The sequence below is a fragment of the Zea mays genome, chromosome 6 (assembly GCF_902167145.1).
Source record: "Zea mays cultivar B73 chromosome 6, Zm-B73-REFERENCE-NAM-5.0, whole genome shotgun sequence".
Taxonomy (NCBI): domain Eukaryota; kingdom Viridiplantae; phylum Streptophyta; class Magnoliopsida; order Poales; family Poaceae; genus Zea; species Zea mays.
This window is the reverse complement of record NC_050101.1, coordinates 173,832,304-173,851,183: the sequence shown is the minus strand read 5'-3', so window position 1 is coordinate 173,851,183 and position 18,880 is coordinate 173,832,304. Positions and strand designations below refer to the sequence as shown.

The 18,880-nt window shown below is 41.4% G+C and overlaps 3 protein-coding genes across 3 annotated transcripts; all 3 read left to right on the top strand.

The window, feature by feature from the left end:
* Positions 1 to 603: 603 nt before the first annotated feature.
* LOC100217151 (uncharacterized) lies at positions 604 to 6,668 on the top strand. Its single transcript, NM_001143517.1, has 15 exons — positions 604 to 719; positions 901 to 970; positions 1,165 to 1,262; positions 2,462 to 2,600; positions 2,689 to 2,816; positions 2,951 to 3,043; positions 3,157 to 3,207; positions 3,714 to 3,779; positions 3,857 to 3,922; positions 4,023 to 4,103; positions 4,184 to 4,261; positions 4,687 to 4,860; positions 4,941 to 5,016; positions 5,108 to 5,229; positions 6,085 to 6,668. Exons 1-15 carry the CDS (start codon positions 630 to 632, stop codon positions 6,442 to 6,444), a joined length of 1,692 nt encoding a protein of 563 aa, NP_001136989.1. The 5' UTR covers positions 604 to 629; the 3' UTR covers positions 6,445 to 6,668.
* Positions 6,669 to 8,710: 2,042 nt separating this feature from the next.
* Positions 8,711 to 9,606, top strand: LOC109940136 (uncharacterized). Its single transcript, XM_020539227.1, has 2 exons — positions 8,711 to 9,202; positions 9,271 to 9,606. The coding sequence occupies exons 1-2, from the start codon at positions 8,930 to 8,932 to the stop codon at positions 9,535 to 9,537; spliced, it is 540 nt and encodes a 179-aa protein (XP_020394816.1). The 5' UTR covers positions 8,711 to 8,929; the 3' UTR covers positions 9,538 to 9,606.
* Positions 9,607 to 9,891: 285 nt separating this feature from the next.
* On the top strand, positions 9,892 to 12,847 carry LOC103631618 (protein FAR1-RELATED SEQUENCE 4-like). The gene is made up of 7 exons (XM_020540166.2): positions 9,892 to 10,268; positions 10,363 to 10,826; positions 10,908 to 11,175; positions 11,267 to 11,607; positions 11,683 to 11,748; positions 11,831 to 11,965; positions 12,773 to 12,847. Exons 1-7 carry the CDS (start codon positions 10,103 to 10,105, stop codon positions 12,845 to 12,847), a joined length of 1,515 nt encoding a protein of 504 aa, XP_020395755.2. The 5' UTR covers positions 9,892 to 10,102.
* Positions 12,848 to 18,880: the final 6,033 nt, after the last annotated feature.

Sequence of the window (18,880 nt, the reverse complement as noted above, 5' to 3'; positions counted from 1 at the left end):
GAGAGGCCAAAACGCGAGGCGTTTTAAGACTTTAGATATCTAGATATCTGTAAGGCTACAATATTAATTTAAGATATAGCATAAAATATTTTTACTTATCACGTGTAGAACTTTTACTATGGAAAGAGCGATCATGTTCATATATAATCCACCTCAATTCACTCCTGCGGTCTGCACTATCCGTCCTTTGACCTTTGCACAGGTCAAAGGTGGACCCGCGTTTTCATTAATCGATGCTCCTGCTACATCTTATTTACCATGAAAGCCCATGGCATAAAGCAAAAATACATTTATGCTATAGGTCGGAGGGGTTTAATGCAAATCTATGGCGTCTAGTCGAGACGCAGCCTTCTTCAAGCCTCGAACCTTCCGCTCGGGAACGGGAAGTTGTCTGTCATTTGAGAATCGAGTTGTCGAGAGTCGAGACGCACACGCTCGTACGCAACTTCTCAAAAAGCAGCCTGCCCTGTTCATTTTCTCTCTCCTCCCGTCGGCGAAATTTTATACGCCAGCAAAACCGCCCTGTGGAGGAAATAGAGAAAAAAAACCCGAATCATACGGCCAGAAATATTAAACAGACAGAAAGGAAGAGGAGAATAGCGGCGAGGACGAAGTGGCCCGCCCAGGAAATGGCGTCGATGCAGAGCTGGCGCAAGGCCTACGGCGCCATCAAGGACACCACAACCGTTAGCCTCGCCAACCTCAACTCGGACTTCAAGGTGTGTCTTCGATCCGGCGTCTTCTCCTCCCCCGATTGTCCCGGGATCTTTTTCCGACCTAAGTTTGGGCGGTTGCTCCAAACCCTAGTCTCTCCCTCTGCTAGGCTAGCCAGTGGTGTGCTGGGGCGCTGGAGCAGCCTTGGATCTGCGGGTTTTGATTGGTGTCTCCTCGCTTTTGTAGGATCTGGATGTGGCGATCGTGAAGGCGACTAATCACGTGGAGTGCCCACCCAAGGAGCGACACCTGCGAAGTGCGTTGATCCATCCTTATACCAAGTGTTTCCGCGTATTTAAGCTTCGGCCTAATTTAGTGTTTATGGGGACGGGCGGATTTAGATTGTGCCTCTAAGTGGTGAGGGGAGGCTCTGAAGGGGGGAAGGGCGTGCGTGCTTTTAGGTTTCGTGCGTATTTGATGATGGTTGATTGGTGTGTGGTGGTGTTGCAGAGGTTGTTGCGGCGACATCCATCGCCAGGCCTAGGGCGGATGTCGCCTACTGCATCCACGCGCTTGCCCGCCGTCTTGCCAAGACCCGCAACTGGATTGTAAGTTCTATGGATGCCACTTTTCCTTGTTCGTGCTGTCTCTTGAGATTTCATTGTTTTTGGGTGCATTCTTGATTGGACTTTCTTTTTGTGAACATGCTTCACATTAGCATGTCATCATATTAAGGATATTTGTGTTATACTTTGGATGCTATATTTCCCTGATGAGATAAGGAATATCTGTTAAGTTGTTTGTAATCATGAACAAAGCCTTGATTCAAATGAAATGTTTTGCATTGGGTGAGTAAGTGTGGACAACTGATTTGATTCAAATAACATTTCGACACACAGTGTGCTGCTTGTTAAACATCTAGCGTCATGAAGCAAGCTTCGTTGATTGTTGGAGGAAAGCCAGCCAGAATATTGCTAGCAAGTAGGAATTTAACGGTGTTGTCATTTTAGGTGCTTGGACATTATGGATTCACAGAAACAAGTGTGTCTTTGATGGTGCCTCCCCTTCTCTCTCAATGACCTGTCAGTACTTCACTGAGGAGATGAGAACCCAGGGCCTTGGCTGGAGCTGGAAAGCTTCAGGAATTGGGCATAGTTCAGGGGATAGGATTAACTTGATTAGTCTGGGCTAGGGTTGTTCCTTTTTTCATTTCAGGTGTTTGTGGTTCTAGTCTTGAGATATGAGGGTTGCGTTCTATGGTCTGTTCTCTCTCTCTCTCTCTCTCTCTCCATCTCTAATACAAAGATACATAGTTCTCCTGCGTGTTTGAGGAAATAATCTTGTGGTTGGTATTCTAGTTAAGTTAATATTTTTTAGATTTGAAATGAAAATCAGTGACTTGAAATGTAACCTGCACTGTTTTGGGGTTTTTCTTGTCGAAAATTTATAAGTGGATACTAAAGTTGCAATGGCTTGTTTCATTTTGAAATATACAGTTTCAGTATATATTAGATTAGTAGATTGGTTGTTTGAGTTTCCTGAAATATGTTAACTGCGGCTTTGAAGTAAGTCATAATAGTTGCATTCTGTTATGCATTGAAACCTTTTGGATCTAGCTCATGTAATGCTTGTGATAATTGTTTGAAAATGATTGGTTCTCGTTTGGTAGTAACTAGTATTTCCATTAATGGTTCTTTGTGAATGATTTACAAAGATAAATGTTACAGTTATGTGACAAAATATTAAAAATATTCTCTGGTTTCATATGCTGGTAATTAATTTTATTTATCCTTTTTGCGACATGTAGGTTGCTCTGAAAGCACTTGTAGTAATCCATAGACTTCTTCGTGAGGGTGATCCTACATTTCGAGAAGAGCTTCTTAACTTTACACAAAGGGGGCGTATTCTGCAACTTTCAAACTTTAAGGATGACTCCAGTCCAATTGGTTAGAATTTCTGTCTTGGTAGAAGATTGCCCTGACCCTGCTTATCACCTCATGATTTTCTTGTTTTCTGATACCAAGTTCTCTGCAGCTTGGGATTGTTCTGCCTGGGTGCGCACATATGGTTTGTTTTTGGAAGAAAGGTTGGAGTGCTTCAGAGTTCTGAAGTATGATGTTGAAGCTGAGCGTTTGTCCAAACAAGGTCAAGGTCCTGAAAAGGTTTGAAACATTGTATCTCAGTTTGGTCCTTCAAGCCTGCAAATGATTAGTTTTGAGGATCACCACTTTGTTTAGTTTCAGTACCATTCCACTTTACTAATTAGTTTGTCAACTAATTTTCTTGTTGCCATCAGGGTCACAGTAGAACCAGAGAGTTGGATTCACAGGATCTGTTAGAGCAGCTGCCAGCATTGCAGCAGTTACTATACCGACTCGTTGGATGTCGGGTGATTATCTCCGTTAACTTCTGGCTATCTAGTCTGCTAGCTCCTTCTAATTTGTTTATTTCCCCCTTTTCTTTTACTTGAAACATAACATAACTTTGTTCCCCCCTCTGTAGCCTGAAGGAGCTGCAAATAATAACTACCTGGTGCAATACGCTTTAGCTTTGGTAAGCTCTGTTCTTTGTTTTGATGTGTTTGTGGTATAGTGTGACATGCCTGCTCTTTTAGGCTAGGAAACAATACTTATATTTTAACTTATAATCCTCATTTTAAACTCATATGTCAGCCTGGCTCTTCAACCTATCAAAATGATGTTGGTGGAAAACTGAAAATAGAGCAATTCCTTGTTTCTGGTATAACCATAGTGCGTGCAATTATTTATTATATCTGTGATACATATCCTAGACAATAAGAATATTTCCTGAAAATTACATATGTTTGTCTACTGCTGGCAAGTATTTCTTTCAATACTCTACGTTGATTGTTTCTGAAGCATCCATGGAAGCTTGTGTTACACTATTATTCATTGATGTGTGAAAGTAATCTATCTATTTTTCCCCCCTTGGAAATTATTGTTGAATTGCTAAATAGTAAATAATAGTACATCTATTCAACATTTGTTCCATGCCTTAGTAGTTGATTTGACCTCATATTATGGCTATGTTTTGCACAGGTGCTAAAAGAAAGCTTTAAAATTTATTGTGCGATAAATGATGGAATTATCAACCTTGTTGATAAGGTAAAGGCTAGTTTTCACGTGGGAATATCTTGCACACCCTGACAATGTGCACTTATGATGGTTTTCATTTTGTCCAGTTTTTTGAGATGCCAAGACATGAAGCACATAAAGCTCTTGAAATATACAGAAGGGCTGGCCAACAGGTAACTCCAGAGTCCAGAAGAAGATGATATTTGAGTACTCCTAGGCTCTAAAAAGATCAAAATACTATGGATTTTCAAGATTATTTGACACATTTGTCAGGCTGGAAATCTATCTGATTTCTACGAGAATTGCCGGGGTTTAGAACTTGCGAGGAATTTTCAGTTTCCCACTCTGAGGGAGGTGAGGACTTATACCGTCTGTCTAGTTTTGACTATTTGCACTGGATTATGTTGTGACATCTCATGTGAGAAAATTCTCAGCCGCCACAAACATTTCTTGCAACTATGGAGGAGTATGTGAAGGAGGCTCCACGCATGGTCCCAGTTCGAGAACCCCTGGTTAGTGATTGGGTGATACCATTAGTATAAATAAAGGTTCTGTTTATGTGTACTCAGTTGTTGGATTTGATATCTTGCAGTCTATCCTACCCCAATTTGTTTGAGATTAAAATGTTTTTTTCTTGTTCTTGTTTAATTAATGTATCATATATTTATGCAATAGGGAAATCACATGGTTGCTTTTATTTCCTGTTTTCTGTGATGAGACTGTTGATGTGAAGATATAACAATTCAAGCACACATAGCTTTAACCTTCATAATTTCTTCACCAGTTATAACTTCCTTTTGTCTCTTGTCCCAATTATTGGTTTACACAACTAATTTTTGCATTTGCTTCTATTACTAAACTTAAATTGAGATATTATGGTTTATTTCTCGCATTAGTATTCTTCTGAGTACTGGAATAAGGTCAATTTTTTCATTAGGAACTTCCTGAGAGGCTTCTTCTTACATACAAACCTGAAGAATCGGAGGACATTCCTGAGCCTGCTTCTGTTGAAGAGGAAAATGCACCAGTTGAAGAGCCTGTTCTGGTACCACCTGTTACTGAAGTTGTTTCACCTCCCAAGACCGAGGTGGCCGATACTGGTGACTTACTGGTGGGTAAACTAACATGTTAATATTATGGTCTAAACCTTATGTGTTTGTTACTACAATCTGAAGTTTTGTTTGCTCATAGGGCTTAGATGATCCAAATCCTGCTGTATCAGCTATAGAGGAAAGCAATGCTCTTGCCTTGGCTATTGTTCCAACAGGTAGTCTGTTACCAATGAATTCCTAGCACATGTGAAGTACCTGTCAAGTATCTTTGGTTAAGCAGTCGGTTCTTTTTTGCATCTTCATCAGATGGGGCTTCCACAACTGGTAACACTGCATTTCAAGATAAGGGGTTTGATCCTACAGGATGGGAACTCGCCCTTGTTACCGCACCGAGCAACACGACTTCATCTGCGTCTGTCGGTCAATTGGTTTGTTTCTTTAATCATCGTATCATTTTTTCCTGATGTATTTATGTTTCCATTGCATGTTCAAATGCTGTGGCATCTGATTATGTCAAAGCTGCTATATTCACACATCTCTGACATCATCAGAACTATCTAGTATGGTGTTCCAGTTGTACTATTAAACAAATCCATACATTCTGGTCAAAACTTTGTCCCATCATTTCTGTAGCCATATGTTCTGGAGACAACTTATGCCCTGTGCCAGGTTTTTCCGTGGATCAAGGTCATGTCGCTTGATGTACTCAGTATTGCTGTGGCCCATAGATCATACGTAGCCTTGCATATCTTATCTTACATATGACCATCATAAGGCATTTATAGTCTTATTTTCCTTTTCCCTAACTACATGTATAAATTCAGATCAGTGTTATAGATTTTTGGCTGAAGATAAACATAATGAGTAGCTCTTCTTTTCTGCACTACAACATTTGTGAAGATAATAAACATGCATAAGTCTTATGCCTTACGCCCATAATCAGTAGCTCTAAACTGCATAGTGATGCCAATGACGTTAATTACACGTTTGGCAGAGCATGTGCACCTTGTGAAATACTTCCATTCCAAACTATTAAGTTGTTTTGGCTTTTCAAGGTACATAGTTTTTACTGTACACTCTAGAAAAGTTAAAATGACCTAGAATTTGGAATGGAGGTGGTAGTACTATACCTTGGGCACTTGAATCAATTGATCGGTATGCTAGCCAGAATGAAATTTAGCGAGTTTAACTGGCTAAGCATTGAATCATAGCAATAATATTTCATACAATGTGGCATTGCAAACTGCGTTCAACCAAAACTAACTTGTGGCCTCGTTTTACAGGGTGGTGGATTTGACAAGCTCATTTTGGACAGCCTTTATGATGACGGGGCCTACAGGCAGAGGCAACAGCAACAGGTGTATGGTTCAGCAGTGCCTAATCCATTCATGACAAATGATCCTTTCGTGATGTCAAACCAAGTTGCTCCCCCACCATCAGTTCAAATGGCTGCCATGTCTCAGCAGCATCAGCAGATCCCCACGATGATGCAACCAAATCCTTTTGGACCACCTATGCAGCCACAGGTAGGCATGGGCCCAGCAACAAACAATCCCTTTCTGGATGCTGGATTCGGGGCATTCCCAGTGGCGAACAATAGCCATCAGCAACACAACCCATTTGGCAGTGCCCAACTTCTGTAGGCTACGTAGTTACAAGAGCAAATTTGTGCTTCAGCAGATGCGATTTTTTCGGTGATTATATCGTGCATTGTGCTCGGCCATTCTTCCATGCGATGCGTGTATTATGAATTGGCTTCACCACACGGGGAGCTATGGCTTGACCCAACCCTTGTTGTAAAGAAATTAGCGACTTGTGTAACATCGAATGTATGTCAATAAACAGTAGGCAATGTTATTATAACTATAAACAAAATAGCGGTGGTATGTAGGAGTTCTGTTTATTTCATTGCTGTTTGATTGCCGGTCTTGCATGCACATTGATTGGCCATGTGTTCTAACCCCAGAACTGAAGCGTTATTGTACCTATACACATGCATATACTACTTGCGATTGGTAATTATTTTACGTTGTTCACATTTATCCACACTTCTGACTGAATCTGGTTGAGTCTTCTGCTGAAATTTACTATCTTCCAAATTTTAAGTCATTTTGCCTTTCTTAGACATATATATGTTTTACTATGCATTTAGATTTATATAGAGATGCATAATAAAATTTGTACACATCCAAAAGCTAAAATGATTTATAAATTGGTATGGAGGAAATACATCTGAATGGATTTGGTAAGAAGTTTTCAATTTGAATTTACTTCAGGTGGATCTGCTCTATTTTGCCAACTGTGTGGTTGTCGTTCCACACCTCTTCGTTTTCTCCCGTGGCACAATCAAAGTTGATGTTTCATCTCAAATAGCAACGTATCACCAGTACCCTGAACTCGAATAGTCGATTGTCGTCTCTTGAGCCGGAGGAAAAACAGCAGTAAGGGGAGCCTCAATCAGTATCCCGGCTTTTCGCCTCGTGAAAGGCCTTGGGATTGTTATAGTTAGCCCCCCACCTACGCAACTGCCACTATATTTCTGGACATGCATGTAGGGTACATCGGAATCTTACGAGTTATATGTTACGTTTGATACGGTTGTACTAGTATGTCTCTCTCTCTAACATACTGTAGTATATTAGCAGTGGCATTTAAGAAAGCTAGCTAGCTACTACCTCTGTTTCTTTTTAGTTGTCGCTGGATAGTTCATTTTTACACTATCCAGCGACAACTAAAACGAAACGGAGGGAGTGTAGCAGCCCGTTGCCATCAATTGCCACCGCTTATTGTCTTTTTACAATAGAGAAAAATATATATGCTAATAATTGTGTATCTAAAAACTAGAAACCGATCTCTTAGAAACCGACTTTCAAATGTTCTACCTAACTTTTTTTTATAAACCATTTTATAGAAACTGACAATAGAAACTAGTTTTTTTTAAAGACCGGTGTAGTGGTGTGCTTCTAAAAGGACCTTATTAAAAAAACTATCTCTGTTTCGAATATTTGTCATTCGTTAGTTTATTTTTAAACTAATCGTTGACAAATATAAAAACGTAGGGAGTACTATCGTGACTTATTTTGGGCGTGTTTGTGACCCTGTGTCTGGCCAGCTTGGCCCGTTCAACTGGTTCAGGTTGGGGCTAGCCTGTCCCGACTACTGTAACTCACTTTGTTTGCGCACTTGTCTATATGAGCCTGACCGATGAGCTGATATTTGTCACTCAGTGTGCAGCCGGGCTAGAAGACTAAAACTACCTAAACGTGGAATCATTGCGCCACGAGCAGCCAGACTCCCACACACCTTGATCTCGTTTCTGTGGAGTCAGGCTGAGAGGCTAAGCTTGCACGCGGACAGTCAGGCTCCCGAGCAAGTTGGACGACACAAACACGGGAGCTGCAGCTCGGGAGCGCAGCCAGGCTGCTGGACCATGACGGCAAACACACCCTTTATTTTTTTGGCAAATCAAATGAAGAAAGCCTATACGATGATGGACAGAACCCGACCATATATATATATATATATATATATATATATATATATATATATATATATATATATATATATATATATATATATATATATATATATATATATATATATATATATATATATATATATATATATATATATATATATATATATATATATAGGGAAGAGGTAATGGAAGCTCTGGGCTTCCATTAGTGGGCGAAGCCCCAGCCAGGGAGACCGAACGGGTCGCTTTTAGACCCACTGGACGCCAGCCTGCGCCATTTATGCAAAGGATAACCACGTATCCCGCCTTACACGCGACATGCAATTACGCAAGCATAAATTTGTGTACAAATGTGTATAACTCATGCATAAATGGAATCTTTGCATGCCAGGAATCGCGCGCACGAATATCTGCATGTGCTAGACGTTTACGACTGCATAACGTTGTGAGACATAATAGCGTAAACCATGCAAGACGTTCACGGCAGGTTTTGGGATAAGGCAAGACGTGATTTTCGTGCGCGAAAATAAAGGCGCAGTTACGGCAGGAAACTAAAACAACTTTACAGCCGCGTCCACGTTCGCTCGTCCATCTGAATTATTGGCGGCGGTTAGCGGCGGCGAAAGTGAGAGGTCCGGCCGGCGAAGAATATGTCCACCACCGGCGCTGGCGATGACATCCTCCCTGTAACATCTGCGCATGAGGCAGTAGGTACGTCTGTTTCAATGGACATGCAACCTGTTTTGTCTGCAATCGCCCCATACACAGAGGGTGTATCTGTGACTCCTCCGGCGGCATTGAGGGCACCTGGACATATCGAAGAGCACACAAAAACAGCAGACGTGGTCGGCGCAGAGAAGCACATCCCCATGAGACATATTGGGCCACATGAACAGGACACACCTCATATTCTTCAAAGCCACGTAAGTTCTCCCGTATTACGTTAAATTTATTCGATATTGAATCGTAAATGTTAAATTTCTGTGCGCAGCCGGACAATATTGATATAAGATTGATACCTAAAGTCGGTATGACATTTAGTAACGTGGATGAGGCGTATAATTTTTATAGTCAATATGCATACGAGGTAGGATTTCCGTTGAAGAAATACAGGGAGCGGAAGAATTGTAAATGGTTGAACTGTTCAATGGAAGGAAAGAATGCTGAAAGGGTAGCTGGAAATCCAAGGATACGTAACACATGTTCGAAACGAACACAGTGCAAGGCTGGGATGAAACTCAAAAAAAATCTACGATGATGCTAAAGAGAATGTTATTTCTGTTCGGATTGATCTGGTAAACTATGAGCATAATCATGAATTTTTGAAGAAAGATACAGAGAAAGGGCAATTGCAATGCAACAAAACACATGATCGTGAATATATGGAGTTCCTTAGTGCGATGCAAGAAAGCAGGATTCCACCACATTGCATTATGGATTTTGTTACTGAAATGCATGGTGGCCCAGAAAACGTTCCAATAACCGTGCAGGACATGAGTAACCTGTAAGTGTATTATGCATTGACAATAATTGTATTTTATATTACATAAACAATCGTAATGTGTTGAGTTAGATATAGTGCATAATCATTACATTTTTTGACAGGAAAAAAAGCATGGCAAAGGGAGAGAAATGCAAATGATGTGTCAAAGCTGTTATCTTTTTTTTCATTATGCAAGAAAGATAATCCACAGTTTTTTTCAGACTTTCAACTGGACAAAGAAGGGAAAATTTTAAGCATATTTTGGTCCCATGCTAGCCAGCAAGCCGAGTATATTAATTTTGGTGATGCAGTTACTTTTGATACTACACATAAGACTAATATGTATGATAAGCCATTAGGCATGTTTGTTGGTTCGAACCACCACCTACAATGCACAATATTTGGGTTTGCTTTACTAGGAGACGAGACAGTTGATACATTCGAGTGGGTATTCAATACGTTCAAAACATGCATGGGATGTGACGAACCACGAGTGATGCTGACAGGTATGTTGTAATAAAATGGCTCGTAATTATTATGTCATGTACTATATGATATCATATTGTCTTGCATGATGTTATGTAAATTTATATATTTCAGATCAAGACCCTGCCATGCCAATTGCACTTGGCAGAGTATTCCCAAACACAATACATCGATTGTGTTTGTGGCATGTGCAAAACAGGTATATGCCCCACTTGAATGAATTATATGCAAGATTTGAGGACATGGATTTCAAAACAAGGTTCCAATCTATAATACATCATCCATTGAATGAAATGGAGTTCGAGGTTGCCTGGCAAATGATGCTTGATGATTTCCACCTACACGAGAACAACACCCTTGCCAGATTATATGAAATACGCAAAGATTGGGTACCTGCATTTTTCAAAGGAGATTATTGTGGTCTTATGGTCTCTACACAACGAAGCGAGAGCATGAACAAGTTGGTGAAGAGTGCCCACGTGGATGCAAACACACCGCTTCATCAATTTGCAAAGCAAATGATGAAGCTATTGCATAGTAGGAAGATGAAAGAGGCCAAAGAGGCACTAGGATGCATGGTAAGTGAAAAAAATTAATAAACATATGTTTTATGCTATTAAAACCAAAACAGTATTAATACTATATTGTGTAATTTGCAGGGTCAAAAGGATACAACTACATTGTATATGTTTGAAATAAGAGTAGCAAGGGCATACACTAGAGCTGTGATGACAAGGTTTCAGGAGACAGTAAAATATGCAACTGCATACCGAATAGACCGTGATACAGAGGGTGAGGAACATGATTGGGTGGTGAAACATACTACAAGATCAAATAAAATTGTTTGGGGTCAACACCAATTCAAGATAAGGGCTGATGTGGATGCCGGAAAGTATTCATGTGAGTGCAAGCATTGGGAGCATACAGGTATGTTATACTATTAAAAATTATAAATTATTACGAATGCATAGCTGTTTACGATTAATATATGACATAATGTATGTTTAATTAATTATAGGTCTATTTTGTGTTCATCTTGTACGCGCTTTCATGCATCTACAAATTGAAAGGATCCCAAGTGAGTATATTTTGCAACGATACACATACTCCGCGCATCAAGATGTGGCTTTTTCAAGAGACGATAGGAATTTGAAAGGAAAAGATGGAGAAACTAGATCATATAGACAGAAGATGTTGCTTAAAAAAGCAATGAAAGTAGTACACCATGCGAGTATGTCTAAACCTGGGAATGATAAAGCCCTAGAGATGATGGACGAATTATTAGGGTTATTGATGCGTGTGGAGCCTGATATAGGTACTGGTGAGAGTTGTGGCACAAGTGTTTGCGATGACATCCAGGTACGCACCTCGTGATGTTATGAATTTTGCATAATTACTTGTCGAATATGATCCATGATTGTAATGATGATATAGGTCGAAGCGTATGAAACAGAAGAAATGGCTATAGACAACTTACGCAAATTAGATGATGGGAACGAGGTATGGAACAGATCTTTATAATGTATTACATATACTGCACTATTAAATTTGTGTCCTCACTGGACTTTGTTTTATTTCACAGGAAATTTTAATGGGCTCTAATACAAATGAATGCAATACTAAGGATGATCAATGTAATATGCAGATATTAACATTGGAACATAACACTGACATTCGGCTGGTTGAGAGTAGTTCTATGGATGTGGAAGCTAGAAAGGTGAAAACATTGCTACAATATATGATGACATACGAGAATGTAAAATCTGACTTGATATCTTTGTTTTGTAGAAACTGGAATTTAATATGGAAGGTGTAAACTTAACAAGACCAGATAAGGCCAAGCCTAAGGGAAGAACAATCAAAAGTAGTGAGCAACACGTTTTAAAATTGGGTGCGAAAGGAGCTAAGAAGATGAGCAGGAAATGCCAGAAATGTGGCATAGCTGATGGTCACAACAGCCGTACGTGTTTAACTGTCGAGGATAATAGGGTTCGATTGGCTAACCTATCTGGACGTAAGCGAGGACGGCCTCCTGGTTCAAGGAACAAACTCATAGCCACAACCCCGCAATGGAATGAGACATCAACGTCGAAAAAACGAACGGTGGATGTCGGAGATGATGATTCATCTGGTAGAGAGTAAAAGACCATAAGATACAAATATTTCCTTTTGTAAATGTGATTCCTGTGTTCGTTTGACTACTTCCAGAAAGAATCATAAATATACTTGCAAACTGGCATAAATGGATGTGTAGTTTGTCATAAGCTTTAACAGTAATGCAGCAGTCTGACTGTACATATACTTAGCATAAATGTATGTGAAAACCTGCGTAACTATGCGTTGTGTAATGCATAAGAGGGTAAAAAGATGTGAACCATGACTGTACAAAAAATGACTCTGCGTTGTGTAATGCAAACTGGCATAAATGTCTGTGTAATTTGTCATAAGCTTTAACAGTTATGCAGCAAACTGACTGTACATATACTACGGTCAATAATTATATCGTGAACATGCATACGTCCAGATAGGTTATGCAGTTATGCAGCAATCTGACTGTACATTTATGCAGCAATCTGACTGTACATATGCAGCAATCTGACTGTACAAACATGCATAAGCCTTTCAATAATTATATCGTAAAGTCCGGTCAAGAAACATGCATACTTCAGGGATATTGACATAACAATATTGTACAGGAACCTGGAAGAATCAAATGCAAGAAACAGACATTACATTTCAAACACAGTTTGGAACAACATTCCAGTTTAGAAAAAAGCTGATCCCAAAGTTGTCAATGACATAACTAAGAAACGTCTACGGACTTTGGCCATAATATACACACATGACTGATCTGAAGTTTAGGGAACCATTGTATACAAAATATATTACATGACCAAACTAAACTACATCCTTTAGACCTTGAATCTTTGGATGTCTTGGAGCAGCGATAATGCTTTGTTCTTCGGGTGGAATGTGATGTAATGCAGCTGATAGTCGCCTAGAGGGGGGGTGAATAGGGCGAAACTGAAATTTACAAATATAAACACAACTACAAGCCGGGGTTAGCGTTAGTAACAATAAATGAGTCCGCAAGCGAGGTCACAAAACAAATCCCAAGCGAATAAGCAAATGAGACACGGAGATTTGTTTTACCGAGGTTCGGTTCTTGCAAACCTACTCCCCGTTGAGGAGGCCACGGAGGCCGGGTCTCTTTCAACCCTTCCCTCTCTCAAACGGTCCCTCGGACCGAGTGAGCTTTCCTTCTTCTCAATCAACCGGGAACAAAACTTCCCCGCAAGGGCCACCACACAATTGGTGCCTCTTGCCACGGTTACAATCGAGTGTTGATCACAAGAGCACAAGAGAAAGAAAGAATGCGATCCAAGCGCAAGAGCTCAAAGGAACACGGCAAATCACTCTCTCTAGTCACTAGGGTTTTGTGTGGAATTGGAGAGGATTTGATCTCTTTGAATGTGTCTAGAATTGAATGCCTAGCTCTTGTAAGTGGTTGAGAAGTGGAAAACTTGGATGCTCATGAATGTGGGGTGGTTGGGGTATTTATAGCCCCAACCACCAAAAGTGACCGTTGGCTGGAGGCGTCTGCTCGATGGCGCACCGGACAGTCCGGTGCACACCGGACAGTCCGGTGCCCCTGCCACGTCATCACTGCCGTTGGATTCTAGCCGTTGGAGCTTCTGACTTCTGGGCCCTCCTGGATGTCCGGTGCACACCGGACATGTACTGTTTGATGTCCGGTGCACCGGCATGGGCGATTCTGACTTCTGCGCGCGCTGTGCGCGCATTAAATGCTCCGCAGGGAGCCGTTGGCGCCGCAGGGAGTCGTTGCTCCGCTGGCACACCGGACAGTCCGGTGCACACCGGACAGTCCGGTGAATTTTAGCGGAGAGGCTGTCGCGCGAACCCGAGGCTGGTGAGTTCAGGAGGCCGAGCTTTCCTTGGAGCACCGGACATGTCCGGTGCACACCGGACAGTCCGGTGAATTATAGCGCGCCGGCTCCCGAGAATTCCCGAGAGTGAAGAGTTGGAGTCTGAGTCCCCTGGTGCACCGGACAGGTACTGTTCACTGTCCGGTGGCACACCGGACAGTCCGGTGCGCCAGACCAGGGGTGCCCTCGGTTGCCCCTTTGCTCCTTTATTGAATCCAAAACTTGGTCTTTTTATTGGCTGAGTGTGAACCTTTTACACCTGTATAATCTATACACTTGGGCAAACTAGTTAGTCCAAAGATTTGTGTTGGGCAATTCAACCACCAAAATTATATAGGAACTGGGTGTAAGCCTAATTCCCTTTCAATCTCCCCCTTTTTGGTGATTGATGCCAACACAAACCAAAGCAAATATAGAAGTGCATAATTGAACTAGTTTGCATAATGTAAGTGAAAAGGTTACTTGGAATTGAGCCAATATAACTACTTACAAGATATGCAAGGAATGTTTCTTTCTTATATAACATTTTGGACCACGTTTGCACCACTTGTTTTGTTTTTGCAAAACCTTTTGTAAATCCTTTTCATAGATCTTTTGCAAATAGTCAAAGGTAAATAAATAAGAGTTTGCAAAAGCATTTTCAAGATTTGAAATTTCCTCCCCCTGTTTCAAATGCTTTTCCTTTGACTAAACAAAACTCCCCCTAAAAGAGATCCACCTCTTAGTGTTCAAGAGGGTTTTGATATACCATTTTTGAAATACTACTTTCTCCCCCTTTTGAACACAATAGAATACCAAATGATAAAGACTTTTGGAAAGCACTAAGTTTTTGAATTTGGTGGTGGTGGTGCGGTCCTTTTGCTTTGGGCTCATTTCTCCCCCTTTTTGGCATGAATCGCCAAAAACGGAATCATTAGAGCCCTCGGTGTGCAATCTTCCCCTTTGGTCATAAATAAGTGAGTTAAGATTATACCAAAGACGAAGTCCTTTTGCGTTTGAGCTTTTACTCTCTCCCCCAAGGATGAAGTCCTTTTCCTTGATGCTCATTTCTCCCCCGAAGAAGAGAGAGTTGCTCGGAGTGGTGGCGAAGTATGAGTTACGGAGTGGAAGCCTTTGTCTTCGCCGAAGACTCCAATTCCCTTTCAATATACCTATGACTTGGTTTGAAATAAACTTGAAAACACATTAGTCATAGCATATAAAAGAGATATGATCAAAGGTATTCAAAAGAGCTATGTGTGCAAGCTTAGCAAAAGAAATTTCTAGAATCAAGAATATTGAGCTCATGCCTAAGTCTGGTAAAAGATTGTTCATCAAGTGGCTTGGTAAAGATATCGGCTAATTGATCTTTAGTATTAATGTAAGAAATCTCGATATCCCCCTTTTGTTGGTGATCCCTAAGAAAATGATACCGAATGGCTATGTGCTTAGTGCGGCTATGCTCGACGGGATTGTCGGCCATTTTGATTGCACTCTCATTATCACATAGCAAAGGGACTTTGGTTAATTTGTAACCGTAGTCCCGCAGGGTTTGCCTCATCCAAAGCAATTGCGCGCAACAATGTCCTGCGGCAATGTACTCGGCTTCGGCGGTGGAAAGAGCGACCGAATTTTGCTTCTTTGAAGCCCAAGACACCAAGGATCTTCCCAAGAACTGGCAAGTCCCCGATGTGCTCTTCCTATTGATTTTGCACCCCGCCCAATCGGCATCCGAATAACCAATTAAATCAAATGTGGATCCCCTAGGGTACCAAAGCCCAAACTTAGGAGTATAAGCCAAATATCTCAAGATTCGTTTTACGGCCGTAAGGTGTGATTCCTTAGGGTCGGATTGGAATCTTGCACACATGCAAACGGAAAGCATAATGTCCGGTCGAGATGCACATAAATAAAGCAATGAACCAATCATTGACCGGTATACCTTTTGATCCACGGACTTACCTCCCGTGTCGAGGTCGAGATGCCCATTAGTTCCCATGGGTGTCTTGATGGGTTTGGCATCCTTCATCCCAAACTTAGCAAGAATGTCTTGAGTGTACTTCGTTTGGCTAATGAAGGTGCCCTCTCGGAGTTGCTTGACTTGGAATCCTAGAAAATACTTCAACTCCCCCATCATCGACATCTCGAATTTCTGTGTCATGATCCTACTAAACTCTTCACATGTAGACTCGTTAGTAGACCCAAATATAATATCATCAACATAAATTTGGCATACAAACAAGTCATTTTCAAGAGTTTTAGTAAAGAGTGTAGGATCGGCCTTGCCAACTTTGAAGCCATTAGCAATAAGGAAATCTCTTAGGCATTCATACCATGCTCTTGGGGCTTGCTTGAGCCCATAAAGCGCCTTAGAGAGCCTATAGACATGGTTAGGGTACTCACTGTCTTCAAAGCCGGGAGGTTGCTCAACATAGACCTCTTCCTTGATTGGTCCGTTGAGGAAGGCACTTTTCACGTCCATTTGATAGAGCTTAAAGCCATGGTAAGTAGCATAGGCCAATAATATGCGAATTGACTCAAGCCTAGCTACGGGTGCATAGGTTTCACCAAAATCCAAACCTTCGACTTGTGAATACCCTTTGGCCACGAGTCGAGCTTTGTTCCTTGTCACCACACCATGCTCATCTTGCTTGTTGCGGAAGACCCATTTGGTTCCTACAACATTTTGGTTAGGACGTGGAACTAAATGCCATACCTCGTTCCTCGTGAAATTGTTGAGCTCCTCTTGCATCGCCACCACCCAATCCGAATCTTGGAGAGCTTCCTCTACCCTGTGTGGCTCAATGGAGGAAACAAAAGAGTAATGTTCACAAAAATGAGCAACCCGAGATCGAGTAGTTACCCCCTTATGAATGTCGCCGAGGATGGTGTCGACGGGGTGATCTCGTTGGATTGCTTGGTGGACTCTTGGGTGTGGCGGTCTTGGTTCTTCCTCATCCTCCTTTTCTTGATCATTTGTATCTCCCCCTTGATCATTGCTATCATCTTGAGGTGGCTCGTCTTCTTGATTTTGCTCTTCATCATTTTGAGCCTCATCCTCATTTTGAGTTGGTGGAGATGCTTGCATGGAGGAGGATGGTTGATCTTGTGTACTTGGAGGCTCTTCGGATTCCTTAGGACACACATCCCCGATGGACATGTTCCTTAGCGCGATACATGGAGCCTGTTCTTCACCTATCTCATCAAGATCAACTTGCTCCACTTGAGAGCCGTTAGTTTCATCAAACACAACGTCACAGGAGACTTCAACTAGTCCAGTGGACTTGTTAAAGACCCTATATGCCCTTGTGTTTGAGTCATAACCAAGTAGAAAGCCTTCTACAGTTTTAGGAGCAAATTTTGATTTTCTACCTCTTTTAATAAGAATGAAGCATTTGCTACCAAAAACTCTAAAATATGAAATATTGGGCTTTTTACCGGTTAGGAGTTCATATGATGTCTTCTTGAGGATTCGGTGAAGATATAACCGGTTGATGGCGTAGCAGGCGGTGTTGACCGCTTCGGCCCAAAACTGGTCCGGTGTCTTGTACTCATCAAGCATGGTTCTTGCCATGTCCAATAGAGTTCGATTCTTCCTCTCCACTACACCATTTTGTTGTGGCGTGTAGGGAGAAGAGAACTCATGCTTGATGCCCTCCTCCTCAAGGAAGCTTTCAATTTGAGAGTTCTTGAACTCCGTCCCATTGTCGCTTCTTATTTTCTTGATCCTTAAGCCGAACTCATTTTGAGCCCGTCTCAAGAATCCTTTTAAAGTCTCTTGGGTTTGAGATTTTTCCTGTAAAAAGAATACCCAAGTGAAGCGAGAATAATCATCCACAATAACTAGACAGTACTTACTCCCGCCGATGCTTATGTAAGCGATCGGGCCGAATAGATCCATGTGTAGGAGCTCCAGTGGCCTGTCAGTCGTCATTATGTTCTTGTGTGGATGATGAGTGCCAACTTGCTTCCCTGCTTGGCATGCGCTACAAATCCTGTCTTTCTCAAAATGAACATTGGTTAGTCCTAAAATGTGCTCTCCCTTTAGAAGCTTATGAAGATTCTTCATCCCAACATGGGCTAGTCGGCGGTGCCAGAGCCAACCCATGTTAGTCTTAGCAATTAAACATGTGTCGAGCTCAGCTCTATCAAAATCTACTAAGTATAGCTGACCCTCTAACACACCCTTAAATGCTATTGAATCATCACTTCTTCTAAAGACAGTGACACCTATATCAGTAAAAAGACAGTTGTAGCCCATTTGACATAATTGGGAAACAGAAAGCAAGTTGTAATCTAATGAATCAACAAGAAAAACATTGGAAATGGAATGGTCAGGTGAAATAGCAATTTTACCCAAACCTTTGACCAACCCTTGATTTCCATCCCCAAATGTGATAGCTCGTTGGGGGTCTTTGTTTTTCTCATATGAGGAGAACATCCTTTTCTCCCCGGTCATGTGGTTTGTGCACCCGCTGTCGAGTATCCAACTTGAGCCCCCGGATGCATAAACCTACAAAACAAATTTAGTTCTTGACTTTAGGTACCCAAACTGTTTTGGGTCCTTTGGCATTAGATACAAGAACTTTGGGTACCCAAACACAAGTCTTGGAGCCCTTGTGTTTGCCCCCAACAAATTTGGCAACTACTTTGCCGGATTTGCTAGTAAGCACATAAGATACATCAAAAGTTTTAAATGAAATGGC